The sequence below is a fragment of the Cyprinus carpio genome, chromosome A16, assembly GCF_018340385.1.
Source record: "Cyprinus carpio isolate SPL01 chromosome A16, ASM1834038v1, whole genome shotgun sequence".
NCBI lineage: Eukaryota > Metazoa > Chordata > Actinopteri > Cypriniformes > Cyprinidae > Cyprinus > Cyprinus carpio.
The window spans coordinates 20,215,963-20,229,933 of NC_056587.1; the positions used below are offsets into that span (position 1 = coordinate 20,215,963).

Below are 13,971 nucleotides of genomic sequence, written 5' to 3' on the forward strand. Positions count from 1 at the left end.
GAACCGGCGCCCTGTGAGCCAATAGGAGCTCGAGGACCTGATGATGTAATCCCTCTTGAGCCACATCCAGTGGCCGCCGCCCCTTGCAGTCAGTCAGATCTTGATTGGCCCCGTTGAGCAGCAGGAACCGAGCGGTGTCATAGCAATCGTGGAGAGCCGAGAGAAATAAAGCTGTTTCACCCTACAGAGAAATATTGAGTTTTACTCCATTAATATTGGAGGATTACAATGATTCATTCATCAAGCTATTGTGCGTTCTCTCTGTCATTCTATCTATCTACATATTTATTCAACCATTTGTTTGTTCTCTGTCTATCTATCTATCTATCTATCTATCTATGTTTTGTTCATTTTATCTGCTTTTCTAGTTAAAAATTACATTCATTTTAATTCACTTCCTTATAATGAACTAATTGCAGTTCTGCATCCTGTTTGTTACCACAATTCAAATTCTGAAAGGTGCGCAAACCTGGTTTATTTTAGTGTTTATACAAAAGGGTGAGTTTTTCTTTACCTTATGGTCCTGTAAGTCCACTGCAGCACCGTAGCGAATGAGAGTCCGTGCCAATGGGAGGTGGTTTACTGAGCATGCCCAGTGGAGGGCAGATCTCCCTGGATGAAGAGAATGAGAGAGAGAGAGAGAGAGAGAGAAGAGATGCAAGAAGGAATTGATAAAAAACAGGGCAAGGGTGATCAGGAAATGGCGTGTTGTGGTGCACAGAGGGCCACAAAGCAGTGTACGAAGCCAAACAATGACATGAGAGCATCCAGGAATGTGTTATGGAAAGGGAAAACAGGAAGCCAACCATTGAGACAATAAAAAGGGAAATTTTAGAGAGCGAGAGAAACAGAGGCATGGAAGGTTAATACATTCATTTCAACATTGGCCAGGCGCTACAGCACATTAACTCTGTTCTGAATCGGATGTGTTGATCAGGGGTGCTGGAGTGATGTGAGCGAAGCAGGAGGAGACGGAGGACGGCAGTGGGGAGTTGAGAACAGGACAGAGACAGTGACAAAAACAAAACCAGAAAGGGCAAAACACATTACTCCCCAACTGCAAAGGAAACAAAAACTATTTCTGTAATGTATTCTTGAAGATCATATTGATTGAAGGACTCGGTCCACATGCAAGGGGTTAATGGCACTCTTACCCGTGTGGTCAGTGTTATTGACAGGCACCCCGGCTCTCAGGAGCTCCAGAACTACTCGGTCAAGCCCGCTTCTGACAGCTCGGATCAGCACGACCGAGCCATCCGGTCCACACCACTGCACCGGAGCGCTCTGAGAGAAGACAGCACAAATAATCAGCTCTACAGAGAGAATATTTCACATGCACGATGATGCAGCATGCAGATTTTGTTTCGTAACAGATATCATGAGTGTTGTAGTATAACAAGTTTTGTAAAGTGCAGGCAGATTGTTAAAATTAAACTTGCATTTCTTGGTGCTCTTTGAGGTGTAGGAACCGCGTTTCTTTCCCATCCTCTAAGCCTGCACTTAACCAACTAATACTAGTACTTACCTTTTTTCTTTTCTATCATATTCCCAAAAAAAAAAAAAAAAAAAAAAAAAAAAAAAAAAACCCCTGGCTACGTGTTCTGTACTACACTAACTGAGGACTTGTCATAGACATATACCGTTGTTGTTCTCGTTGATCTGATTGTTTCTACTGTTCTCATTTGTAAGTCGCTTTGGATAAAAGCGTCTGCTAAATGATTAAATGTAAATGTAAATGTAAATGTAAATCCTCTAGGGGGAGCTAAAAGAATAAGGTAACACTTCATTTTAAGGACCAATTCTCACTATTAACTAGTTGCTTATTAGCATGCATATTACTAGCATATTGACTGTTTATTAGTTCTTATAAAACACATATTAATGTCTTATTCTGCATGACCATGTCCTCTTAACCATACCCCATACCTAAACTTAACTACCTTACTAACCATAGAGATAGAGAAACACAACTGAATTGAAGTACAGCTGTGTGCAATTTCTCCTCCTATAGTGCTAAATAGTATGCATGATAAGAATGAGCACTTTCTCTATTCATGGTGCATTGAAAATAATATGCAAATGCTATTCAGATGCGCATGATTCTCAAAGGTTATTTTGGGGACATAAACCTTAGTAGAAAAAAACAAACAAACCAAAAACAAGTCTGGGTTTGTTTTCTTGAAACTGTTCAGAGATTTGCTTGAATCATCACTCAGAAAGCCCCACATTTACACTGAAATGTTTTAGTAAAAAAAAACTATATATTTATACAGAATCAATTAATATATTATCCAAATTAATCCAAAAACTACATGTTTTCAAAATCAACTTTGTTCATTGAAATTAAAAGAAAATATAAATATTAAACTTAAATTTAACAAAAATGTGAAAATTTGCCTTGGCAACTAACCAAAATATGTTTGTTGGAGTTAAAAAAAGAAATACATTAAACTGAAATAAGAAAAGCTAAATAACAATGTCTAAAAAAGAATAAAAATGACGAAAGCACATCAAAATAGTCAAACATAAACTAAACTAAATTTAAAAAGAAAACTGAAAATATAAAAATAAAAGCTCATTCAAAATAAGAACTATAATAGTATATAAATAAAACAACTCAATCAAATGAACTAGATAGTTTTCAATATACATTATATTGTTTACTGTAATCTTTTGAATCTGCTTGGCTGTTTGTCAAAATGATTGTTCCACATTGGAAAATATATATATATATATAGAGAGAGAGAGAGAGAGAGAGAGAGAGAGAGAGAGAGAGAGACTAAATTAACATTAAATAACTACATTTTAATGTAATCTGTTGAATCTACAGATAAAAAAATAAATAAATAAAAATTTGTCATTCTAGAGCAAATACATAAATATTTCTGAAAAATATAATTTTTAGCTATATGGCTCATTCCAGCAGGTCTCACCGAGCATGCGGGGCTGATGGTGGTTGAATTGTTTTTGGTCTGGTGATCTGTGGTCACAGATGGTCCTGTTGATGTCCTCCATGGAGCTCTGGGTCACATCGGTGTCACTTCCGATGTCCAGTTCCTTCCTCAGGGGTCTATAATCAGCGTAAAGAAGACAGACAGTTCCTCTCCATTAGCTCACAGTATGAAAACTCTTCAAAGACCCTCGAGTTCCTCTGAACATCAGACTCACCGGATACGGATCGCGTCCTCACCGAGGGGCTCCTTGCGTCTTTTTCCTGATTCCTTTCCTTTCTTGTTTTTCTTTGTCCCATTTCTGTCTTTATCTCTTCCCGATCTGCTTCTTTTCTCCTCAGAGTGGCGGGTCCAGGCCTTGCTGCCGTTATTGCTGTCGGTCACCGTGGATCTGTGACGCACTCGCTCTCCTCCTTCTCGTCTCTGTCGTCTTGTCTTTAACCACAGGAACACCACGGTGATGATCACAGCAGCCGCCACACCGAGTCCCGTCGCCACAGCGACCGCAGGCCACATCCAGGCAGGAGAGGCTTCATGAACTGAAACGTGACATTTAGCATCTAAGTAATGCTCAGAAATAGAAGAAAAACATGAAAATTTAGGATAAAGGCTAGATATTTTCTCACAACTTTGACTTTTAATTAGTTACCAGTAAATATAAAATAAATATTCCTGTTTTTTCCTGCTTTTTTGTTTGACAGCATTATTGTTTTTAACTTAAAATGAAACTTAAACAAAAACTAGTTGAAAATTGTTTTCAATAATTGAAGTAAAGCTGAAATAAAATAAAATTATGAAAAAAATGGAAGATGAAAAACATAAAAAAAGATGCGCAAAGCACTAAACTATTAACAAATTACTAAAATTAAAATGAAATCTGAAAATAAAACAATAAAAGCTAATTCAAAATATGAATAAATACTATAATATATAAATAATAGTTAACTAAATGATTAAAATTTAATTTTACAATAAAAAAGTAAAATAAAAGCTTAAAATGTAGAATATTGCCTATTTAAATAAAATAAATATAAAGATGAAAAACTTCAACCTAAAAACATAAAATAAATAAATAAAAATAAAATAAATAATAGCTATATAGAAATGAAAATTAAATGAAAATGAAAACTGAAAATATAAAACAAAAGCTAATTCATAATATTACTAATATTATAATAGTATATACATAAATAATACTTAAAACACTAAAATATTCAAATTTAGTTTAAATAAGTAAAATAAAAGCTTCTATGGCCTCTTTGAATAAAATAAATATTAAAAGAAAAACTTAAACCTAAAAAAACCTATAATAAAAGCTAATTCAGAATAAATATTAATAAATACTAAAATAACACTTTCTGCTGGAAAAATAACAGCATATTGGTTGGAAATGATAATAGTGAATAAATAATAACCAATTTTAAATTTTGCACAAAGTACTTCTGTAAGTGTCTAAATAGTATGCTTATGTTTTGGTAAAGTACAAAGAAAGCATACCGTTGCGCTCCTCTTTTGGCAGTTTCACCTCCTCTCTGGCTCCTATTTCCTCATCGACTCCACGTACACTGATCACAGCCGCCTGGATCTCTTGGATCATGGGAAACGAGGCATGATTCTGTGCCAGGATGGCATTCAGGAAGTGTGCCGCCTCGATGGCATACTGGAAACAGGTGGAGGGAAGACGGGAGCAGGGTCTGTTATCCAGCTGCAGGAATAACACTGACCTGTAATACAAAAAAAATATGCATGCAGTCAGCACACGTTTGGAAAACAGACCACTGATTACAGAAAAACAGACAATACCTGTATGATATCAATACTGAAGACATTGTCACAATCATATATAAAAGTAAAGCACAATGGACTTTAAAATCAAACACTTTGTTAAAATCAAGTGTATTAAATCAGATTAGCCAATCAAAAACAAGTTCATTTACATGAACAAATCTAAAATAATATCATTAACAGCCTAATTCGAGAGCTCAGAGAGAGGATGGAAAATAGCTGTGTAAAATTTAATTATTTTTAGATGCATTTGTTTAGTCTCTTCCTTGGGTTATTTATATTATGAATATTTTTGGTGTATAACCCATTGATTAACATAGACTATTAAATTAAATTAAATTAAATTAAATTAAATTAAATTAAATTAAATTAAATTAAATTAAATTAAATTAAATTTATTTTACAGTATTTGTAGGTATATGTTAAGGGGTTTTATAGTTTATTTATATTATGAGTATTATTGCTGTTTAAATCCTTGATTAACAAGGACTATAAAATCATAAAATAAAATAAAAGCTTGAAATGTAGAATAAGCCTTTTTAAAACTTTATATATATATATATATATATATATATATATATATATATATATATATATATATATATATATATATATATATATATCTATATAGGTAGATATTCTAAGGGTTTTTATAGTTTATTTATTTATATTTTGAGAATTTTTGGTGCATAACCCCTTGATTAAAATGGACTAGAAAAAAAATAAATAAATAAATAAAATAAAACAAAAAAGCTTGAAATGTAAAATATGGCATCTATAAATTATTTATTTTTACATTATTGTAGGTATATTTTTATGTTTTTTTTTTGTTTATTTATATTTTCTGATGCATAAACTCTTGATTAACATGGACTAAAATAAAATAAAATAAAATAAAATAAAATTAAATTAAATAAAATTAAATAAAATAAAATAATAAAATAAAATACAATAAAATCTTGAAATGTAGAATATGGCCTCTAAATGAAAACACATAAGTGTATCACTCACCCATTGCTGTCATAGGATGGTGTTTGAGTGTACAGCTCAGTGAGCTGATGGGTGTCCACTGTAAGTAGGTCTGTGGTGGGATGGAGAGGTGCCATCCCTCTGAGTTTGACGCTGGTCTGCAGGACAGTGCTTAAGGGCCATAACAGAGAGCTGTTCTGGATCTGACCCCTCTGGAATGGGATTCTAGTGTGCAGTATGAGGCTACCTTTGGCCCAGACGGGGTACTGCTTTTTGTGGCAGTCCGAGCCGTCCCACCCACAGGGGGCGGTGTTGCAGCCCTGGTCGCAGTGGCCGTTGTCATAGTGATTTCGGCAATACTGAATATGCCCTAAACTGAGAGAACAAAACATTTTGCTTTAAGCATGCATACAATGAATGATAAATATTTGCATCGCATTGCAATGAATTCATATGCACATCACTTATAACAACTTTACTTTATACTCTTTAAGGGCATGCAATTTGATGCATTATAACTGTGGTTACAATTATTTATAACAAATAAATAATACTTTACAGAGTTTTCCAGTGAAATTACTCAAAGGTTAAGTATTTTTACTTCGTTATTGTTTTTATTGTACATTCCTCAAGTAGGCCTATCTGTACTTTATTGTAATTTTTTATAATTAAAAAAAAAAGTTTACTTTTACTTCACTACATACCAAAGCATATTGTTTTTTTTTACTCCACTACGTTTCTTAAACTTGTGGTCATCACCAGCACTGTATTAAAATCTTGAATGCAGAGGTATCCTTGTTTGTGTATTCCTGTTTTCCTCATTTTTAAATAGCATGTTATATATATTTTTTTCCAGTTGTTTGCACACATCGTATCAGTAACCTAAACGGATATTTTAATATATTTATTGTTTTGATAGTGTTTAATAGTGAGCAAATTAAAATGACGAAATAAATATTTATCAATCAGTACTTTGGATTTTTACTTGAGTAAAACTGAAAAGGAACTGGAGTTACTTCTCCTGGTTTGTTTTGTGATATTAGCATTTGTCACATTGGTTTCTTACATGCAGATGCCTTTGTCTTTGAGGCAGTCGAATCCATCTCTCAGACAGTCAGAACTTGAGCACTCCTGATCACATACTCCATTCCCAAACTTGGCCTGGCATGTTTTTCCTGCCCTACAGCTGCTGTATGGATCACTAGGGAAGGCTTTTTAGGGAAAGCAGAAGTAAGTATGATTATCATGTAATAGAAATGGGTAGAACACGTAGCAATGTCAAGTAGGTTTTTGAGCTATTAAAAGGTCCCACATCACATCATCCTGGTTGGAGGGGGCGGGGCCTTGATATGAATTCCAGGAGAAACAGGAAATGAGGGGCATGACACAAACAGGAAGTTAGCCGAACAGCAACAGGAAATAGGGTGGAATGGGAGTCGATAAGTGCTGAAGGGCTTTACTGTAGCGATGAGGGATGTAACAGAGAGGCACAATAGCTTTGACAGGTGTGTGAAGCAAAATCAAGCCATATTGGCTGAACAATAGAAGAGAACACTGTACAGCAAAACAAAATCTACAAATGGGTTTACTTTTACATTGTAGATATTTGACATATTTTTACATATAACCTACAAGACTGTTTATGAATTTTAGTACTGGAGGAATTGAGTTGAAGGAAATTGAACTATACCAGACAAAAACCTTCACTTCACTTTACATTCAATATCTTGTACATTTGTACTTTTTCTCTTAGCATTTGGATATATATGCTACTTTTCAAAAAGGTTGAGGTCAGTAATATTTTTTTTTTTTAAATGAAATTAATATTTTTATTCAGGAAGGATGCATTAAACTGATCAAAAGTGACAGTAAACTAATTTATAATGTTACAAAAGATTTCTAATTAAAACAAATGCTGTCTTTTTAACTTTCTATTTATTAAAGAATGATTTTTGTTTCTCTACAGCAAAATACAGAAAGTACAAATGTATTTACTTTTACATATACAGCATATATTTTATAATGTGTTTTTTTTTGTGGGTCTGAGATATTATTTACCAAATATATTAAACTAATAATGCAAATGAAAATAGAACGTTCAGTTAATCTGTTTGTTTGTTAATGTTTCATTTAATAAATAAATACATAGTAAATATCTAATATCAAGTATCGAATAAAATATCTAATATCAAGTTTGTAATTAGGTTAAACTCAAGCTATAAAAACAATCAGTGAATATTCTAATCTATACTATTCCTCTCATTTGTAACTGTAGTAAGCTGGCCATTATACACCAGCAATCATCATGCAATCATCTGTGTCCATCTATTCATTCATCCATCAGTTCTATCCACAGGAAACTGAATTTGACTCACCATGAGATAATCTGCAGAGAGTCCATACGATGAAGGAGAATCTCACAGTCAGGTGCATGTCTGAACACACAGACGGGTCTGGAGTTAGTCAGGTTCCTCTTGATAAAACACTATGACCCCCTTGTGTATGAATCACCAAGACGAAGACCTGGTGTCTTCTCATTTGAGGCTGCTCTTATGTCTTCAGGTAGTCTTGGAAGGTTTCTTCAGATGCAGCAGTATCAGTCCAGTAATACTGTGTGAAGTGTGTGAGCGTGCATGTCTACACCCTCAACAGCTCCCTCCCCGAATTTATCCCTCATTCTTTTTCAGAAGCACGGCGGATATCTGGATGACTTCCTGCCACTGTGTAGAAAAGAATAGGAGCGAGTGTGTGTGTGAATCTGAAAGGTCGTTATTATCGCAGGAGTTTGACCTGTTTATGAATTATTTTACTGCACGAATTGTGTTGAAGGAAATTTGACAGGACAATTGAACAATACCACACAAAAAAACCTTCACTTCCTTGTGTTCAAACTAGACATAATATCTCATTTTTATATGTCTGCTAAAAGTCTTGTATATTTCTGTTGCTTTTTTAAGCAGTTTGTCCAAAAGTTTGGGGTCAGTAAGATTTTTTAATGAAATTAATACTTTTATTCAACAAGGACACATGGACTATAAAGACATTTATAATGTTAAAAAATATTTCTACTTTATATTTTATAAATGATGTTCTTCTGAACTTACTGCTCTCCAAAGAATCCCGAATTATTTTTTTTTACAGCTGTTTTGAACATTGATAGTAGTAAGAAATGCTTTTAGAGCAGAAAATCAGCATGTTAGAATGATTTCCATTCTATAAGAACCTTTAAATATATTAAAGTTTTTTTTTTTACATTTTTATTTAATTGATAATTATTATTATTATTGTAAATTCTTGATTTATAATAAATTCTTGACAAGGTTGCTTTTTTAAACAATCGTGTGGTATAGTGAGATACATGTTTAAAACAGTACGGTGTCACTAGTATGCCATTGGGAACAGATATGTCATGAAGAAGGCTGAAAGTAGATAGACCTGTTTAATAAAAAAAAAAAAAACTTTTCCAGAGTTGAAAGCACAGCGCAGCTTGAGATCCTGAAATTCGTTACTGTGCGATACACAACAAACGGAAGCATGCACGAAATAATTAGAAATGCTCTTAATTTTCATTGATGATGACTGCAGTGGTTAATCATTTTAAGTATAGGCTCGTTATAATTCATTTTATAAATAAATAGACCTGTTAATAAAATATAACCTAAACTAAAAACAAAAATAGAAAAAAGCTATAGCCTAAACTTTATCCTCACAGCGCATCATGCGGTGTTGCGCTATGAAATTATTGCGGGGCAATAATTTCATGTAATTTAATAATAAAAGTAGATAATAATAATAATATAATAGGCCTAATAATAAGAAGCATGTAACAGGCCTACATTAATTAGAAATGCTAAATCCTCTTAATACTCCCAATTTTTTATGCTTTTGACAATATCTCTGGCTATCGTCGACACATGATACGATGCATTTCAGCACGGGGAGGTTATACTGAAAGGATCATGTGACACTGAAGACTGAAGTAATGATCCAGAAAATACGTAGTATTTTATAAGTAGAAAACATTCCTTTTAAATGGTAATAATATTTCACAATATTACTGTAACAGGAAACAGCTTCTCAAATGCATTAAAGATAAATGCACATCTCAGGATTTCAATGATTTACATTCTATTGAGTTTGCGTGTGACCTCATCTACAACATCACCATAAGCCGAATACACGTCCATCCAAGGACTCGTCTTCCAATCTGTGCTAAAGCAAGATATTGCGTTCTTCAATAAATCTCACACAGGTAAAACTGCAAATATATTCCTTCAGTGCCGGTTTTTTTGTGTTTTTTTGGGTTTGTTTTTTTGAACAGTGGTGTATTTTATCATATAACTTTTGCTATCTTTGTTTTAATGCATCCTGTCTGTTACCGTTTTCCTGTTCAGGGCACATTGTATCTCACATCACCACCGACACCAACGAGATGAGTGAGTCTCTGAATGAGAAGTTGAGCCTGCTCATGTGGTACTTCATGCGTTTCGTCTTGCTGTTGGGCTCCATGGTGCTGCTCTCCCGCACACTGACTTTTTCACCATATTCGGCCTCCCCATTATCTGGATCATCCCAGAATTTTAGTGCACTCGTAATGTTAGTTAAGTCAAAATGTGGTTAATAGGGTTATATATAGATAACCCTATAATAATAATATATATATATATATATATATATATATATATATATATATATATATTAATTACATCAATTAAAAAACCTTTTAACTAATAAGTATCACCATATTTCATCAACTGATTAATCACAGTATAAAACAATTTCTTTTGTATTACAGGTTTTCTGAAATGTTATGTTTAGATGTGCAAAAGCAACATCATGTAATAAATATGCCTTAATTTACATACATTTCAAGAACAAACATATGAACATTGGATAAAGCCCGGTTCAAAGTTCTTGTTTTATCTGTATAAAACAACCCTCTGTAAAAACCATCAGAATATAAATAGGAATAAAACTTTATGTTTAGTGTATGTAAATGATCCTGAAGTGGCTGAAACTGTGTGAGGAAAAAACTTGTTTTGAGAAAACGTTCTTTAAAGATATGCAATGAAATTGGCAGATGCAAATAGATAATGTGTAATAAAAAATGTGTTTTTATTTTGGATGTTTTCTTTCCTCTATTCTGATATTATGGATATTATGGAAGCAAATCAGCCCAAATTCTCAAAATTGACCAGTACATGAAAAAACTGTGGTTTTGTTTGTAGTGTCTTTCCTTAAGACTTATGTGGAAATAAATCATAAGTAATTTTTGATCTTACAAAGATTTTATGTTGGGTATGCTGAAGTTTCCAGTGACACCTTCAAATTTGCTGGTGGTTTTCTTTAGCTCGTTAAGTCCATCGAGAACATTTGTTTATGTGTGATAATGTTTTTTTCCACAGAAACTTTCTAAACAAGTGCAAGAATCTCTTGCCAAGGCCAATGATGTTGCCACGGAAACCTTCTCTTCCATGAAGACAGTGAGGAGCTTTGCAAATGAGGACGGAGAGACTGAGAGGTACAGAAAGTGCTTAGAGGACACGTATGCCCTGAACATAGTGGAAGCCGCTGCTTACGCTGCTTCAACTTGGACCACTAGTGTAAGTGATTTTGGTATACTTACGACCTTTAATTTGGCCCGCCATGCCATATCACAAGAGGAGGGGCAAAAACAGGAACAAAACATGTCATTGAAGCATATATATATATATATATATATATATATATATATATATATATATATATATATATATATATATATATATATATAATATATAATGTGTATATATATATATATATATATATATATATATACTTTTTTTTTTAAATTGAGATGTAAAAACATTACAAGTGTCTTTTTAATGTAATATATTTTAACAATGTAGTTGGATATGATGCAACATTTTTAAGCTTTTAGCCTATGGCCCTCGATCACGTATGATTTTTTTTTGTCTTTTTTATAAAAAAGTTTGGGTACCTCTGCTTTAAAAGAACTGCTTTGTATATTAAAGCAGTTTGTGTGAATATCTACACTATATGTCCAATGCATCTTGAAGTTTGGAATCAAATGTGCATTTTTCAGATGTCGAGTCTGGTTTTGAAAGTCAGTATACTGTACTACGGAGGGCGGCTTGTGACAGGAAGTGATGTCAGTAGTGGCGATCTGGTGTCCTTTGTGCTATATGAGCTACAGTTCAGATTCTGTCTGTTTGAGCACAGGCATCATGCTTAACAAGCATCACTATTTAAAGAAAACCCTAATGCTTAGTATTAAATTTTAGGAATGCCCTGCAACCACTCACAGCACCCTAGAATTGCTGTGGCAACTTTTGCATGGGAAAACACCACTTTTAGCTTGCTTTTGTGGCTTTAAACTATTGCCTCTTCTATCACAGGCACTTATGTCACAATGGCCGGATGTAAAGAAGGCAGTCGGTACTTCAGAGAAAATCTTTGAATACCTGATATTCCTCAATATGGATCCCTCGCTCCTCAAACTCTGAAAGGACATGTGCAGTTCAAAAATATCACCTTTGCTTATCCAATGCGACCAGACACAGATGTGCTGAAGGTATGTGTTGAAAAAGCTCAGTAAAGATGTCCTATTATGTTTCACAAAATCAAAAGAAAGATATCATGTTTTGCCCAAAGAAAATTAAGTCTGTTTAGCATTATGACAGTGAAAGATATTTTAATATTTTCATTACTTTAATGAAAAATTCTCGTTCTCTGTACTGCAATGGCAAAAAAAAAAAAAAAAAAAAAAAAAAAAAATTGTCAAATATTTATACAGTTATAAATATTATTAATTTTATTATATCTTATATTTAAATAATTTGTTGCTGGCCTTTCTAGAACGTTTCTCTTGAGCTGAAGCCGGGGCAGATCACGGCTCTGGTGGGTCCATCAGGTTCTGGGAAAAGCACTATTGTGCACATTTGTACCTTATTTATGCCTAAAGGGTGCATAGTAGTACCTTAAAAGTACATATAGGTACCAAAATGGTACATTTTAGTACCACCACAGTGACAGCTTTTCTACCTTTTTTTCTGAGAGTGCACTACTAACTGCATTAATAAAAGTGTTCCTGTGGCTCAGTGGTAGAGCATTGTGTTAGCAGCGCAAAAGGTTGTGGATTTGATTCCCAGGGTTAGGTAAAAAATGTGAATGCACTGTAAGTCGCTTTGGATAAAAGCGTCTGCTAAATGCATAAATGTAAATAAAAGTGACTTTATCTTTGTTTGAATTCTTTGTTTGCCGACCTTGTTTAATCTCCACCCTCTTTAGATTAGTGTGGTGTCACAGGAGCCAGTTCTGTTTACTTGGTCAGTGCAGGAAATCATCAAATATGGCAAAGAAGATGCCTCGGATGCAGAAATACACGCTGCTGCCAAGCTGGCCAGTGCAGATGACTTTATTTTGAATTTGCCTAGAGGATATGACACGGGTGAGTCTTAAAGGAATATTTAAAGGAAAATTTACTTAGGACATCCAAGATGTAGATGAGTTTGTTTTTCATTGGAGCAGATTTGGAGAAATTTAGCATAGCATCAATTGCTCACTAATGGATCCTCTGCAGTGAATGGGTGCCAAACAGTCCAAACAGCTGATAATGATGAATTTGTTTCCTAAAAACATGCAGCTTTTCACTTCAGAGTGGTGTGGATTATTGTGATGTTTTATCAGCTGATTAGACTCTCACTCTGATGGCACCCATTCACTGCAGAGGATCAATTGGTGAGCATTTAAAGTTGGTTGAGAAAGTGACACATGTTGTTTTGTTCTTCTCAGATGCTGGTTCAGAAAGCAGATCGCCATCGCCAGAGCTCTGATTCAGAAACCACAGATTCTAGTGCTTGATGATGCTACCAGCGTCACTGGACACCGAGAGTGAACACAAGGTGAGAAGCAAACTTACCGATGCTGTATACACCATGAAAACAACCACCTGATTGAAACGATTTGGAAAGCTTTACATGTACATTTCTGAGTGATTTACAGTATGGCACCTCAACCCTGTATTTATTTATTTATTTTTTGTTATGGTATTTATGTTTAAACAGAAAAAATATACAGATTATAAATAAAATGTAACTCTCATTAACATTCAATATTAAAACACAAAAAAAATATTGAATTTTAAAATTTCAATACATATGGTGAATCAGAAACAGTATAGAGAGGATTATTTGTAATGTGTTTGCCCAATAATGTTTTGTAATGATTATTAATGAAAAAACAACAAGTGATACCAATTCTTTTT

The 13,971-nt window shown here is 33.7% G+C and overlaps 1 protein-coding gene and 1 pseudogene across 1 annotated transcript in view; one reads left to right on the top strand and one right to left on the bottom strand.

The window, feature by feature from the left end:
• LOC109102349 (neurogenic locus notch homolog protein 1-like) overlaps positions 1-8,368 on the bottom strand; it is a 9,382-nt gene extending 1,014 nt beyond the window's left edge. The window contains exons 1-11 of the mRNA XM_042773202.1: positions 8,081-8,368; positions 6,772-6,916; positions 5,748-6,080; positions 4,449-4,675; positions 3,169-3,490; positions 2,934-3,070; positions 1,751-1,762; positions 1,440-1,486; positions 1,155-1,284; positions 515-612; positions 1-181 (exon numbers count right to left, since the gene is read on the bottom strand). The exon at positions 1-181 is cut by the window's left edge and continues 145 nt beyond it. Coding sequence (XP_042629136.1) covers positions 1-181; positions 515-612; positions 1,155-1,284; positions 1,440-1,486; positions 1,751-1,762; positions 2,934-3,070; positions 3,169-3,490; positions 4,449-4,675; positions 5,748-6,080; positions 6,772-6,916; positions 8,081-8,138 — 1,690 coding nt within the window. The 5' untranslated portion in view covers positions 8,139-8,368. The remainder of the gene's footprint in view (positions 182-514; positions 613-1,154; positions 1,285-1,439; positions 1,487-1,750; positions 1,763-2,933; positions 3,071-3,168; positions 3,491-4,448; positions 4,676-5,747; positions 6,081-6,771; positions 6,917-8,080) is intronic.
• Positions 8,193-13,602, top strand: LOC109102786 (annotated as a pseudogene).
• Positions 13,603-13,971: the final 369 nt, after the last annotated feature.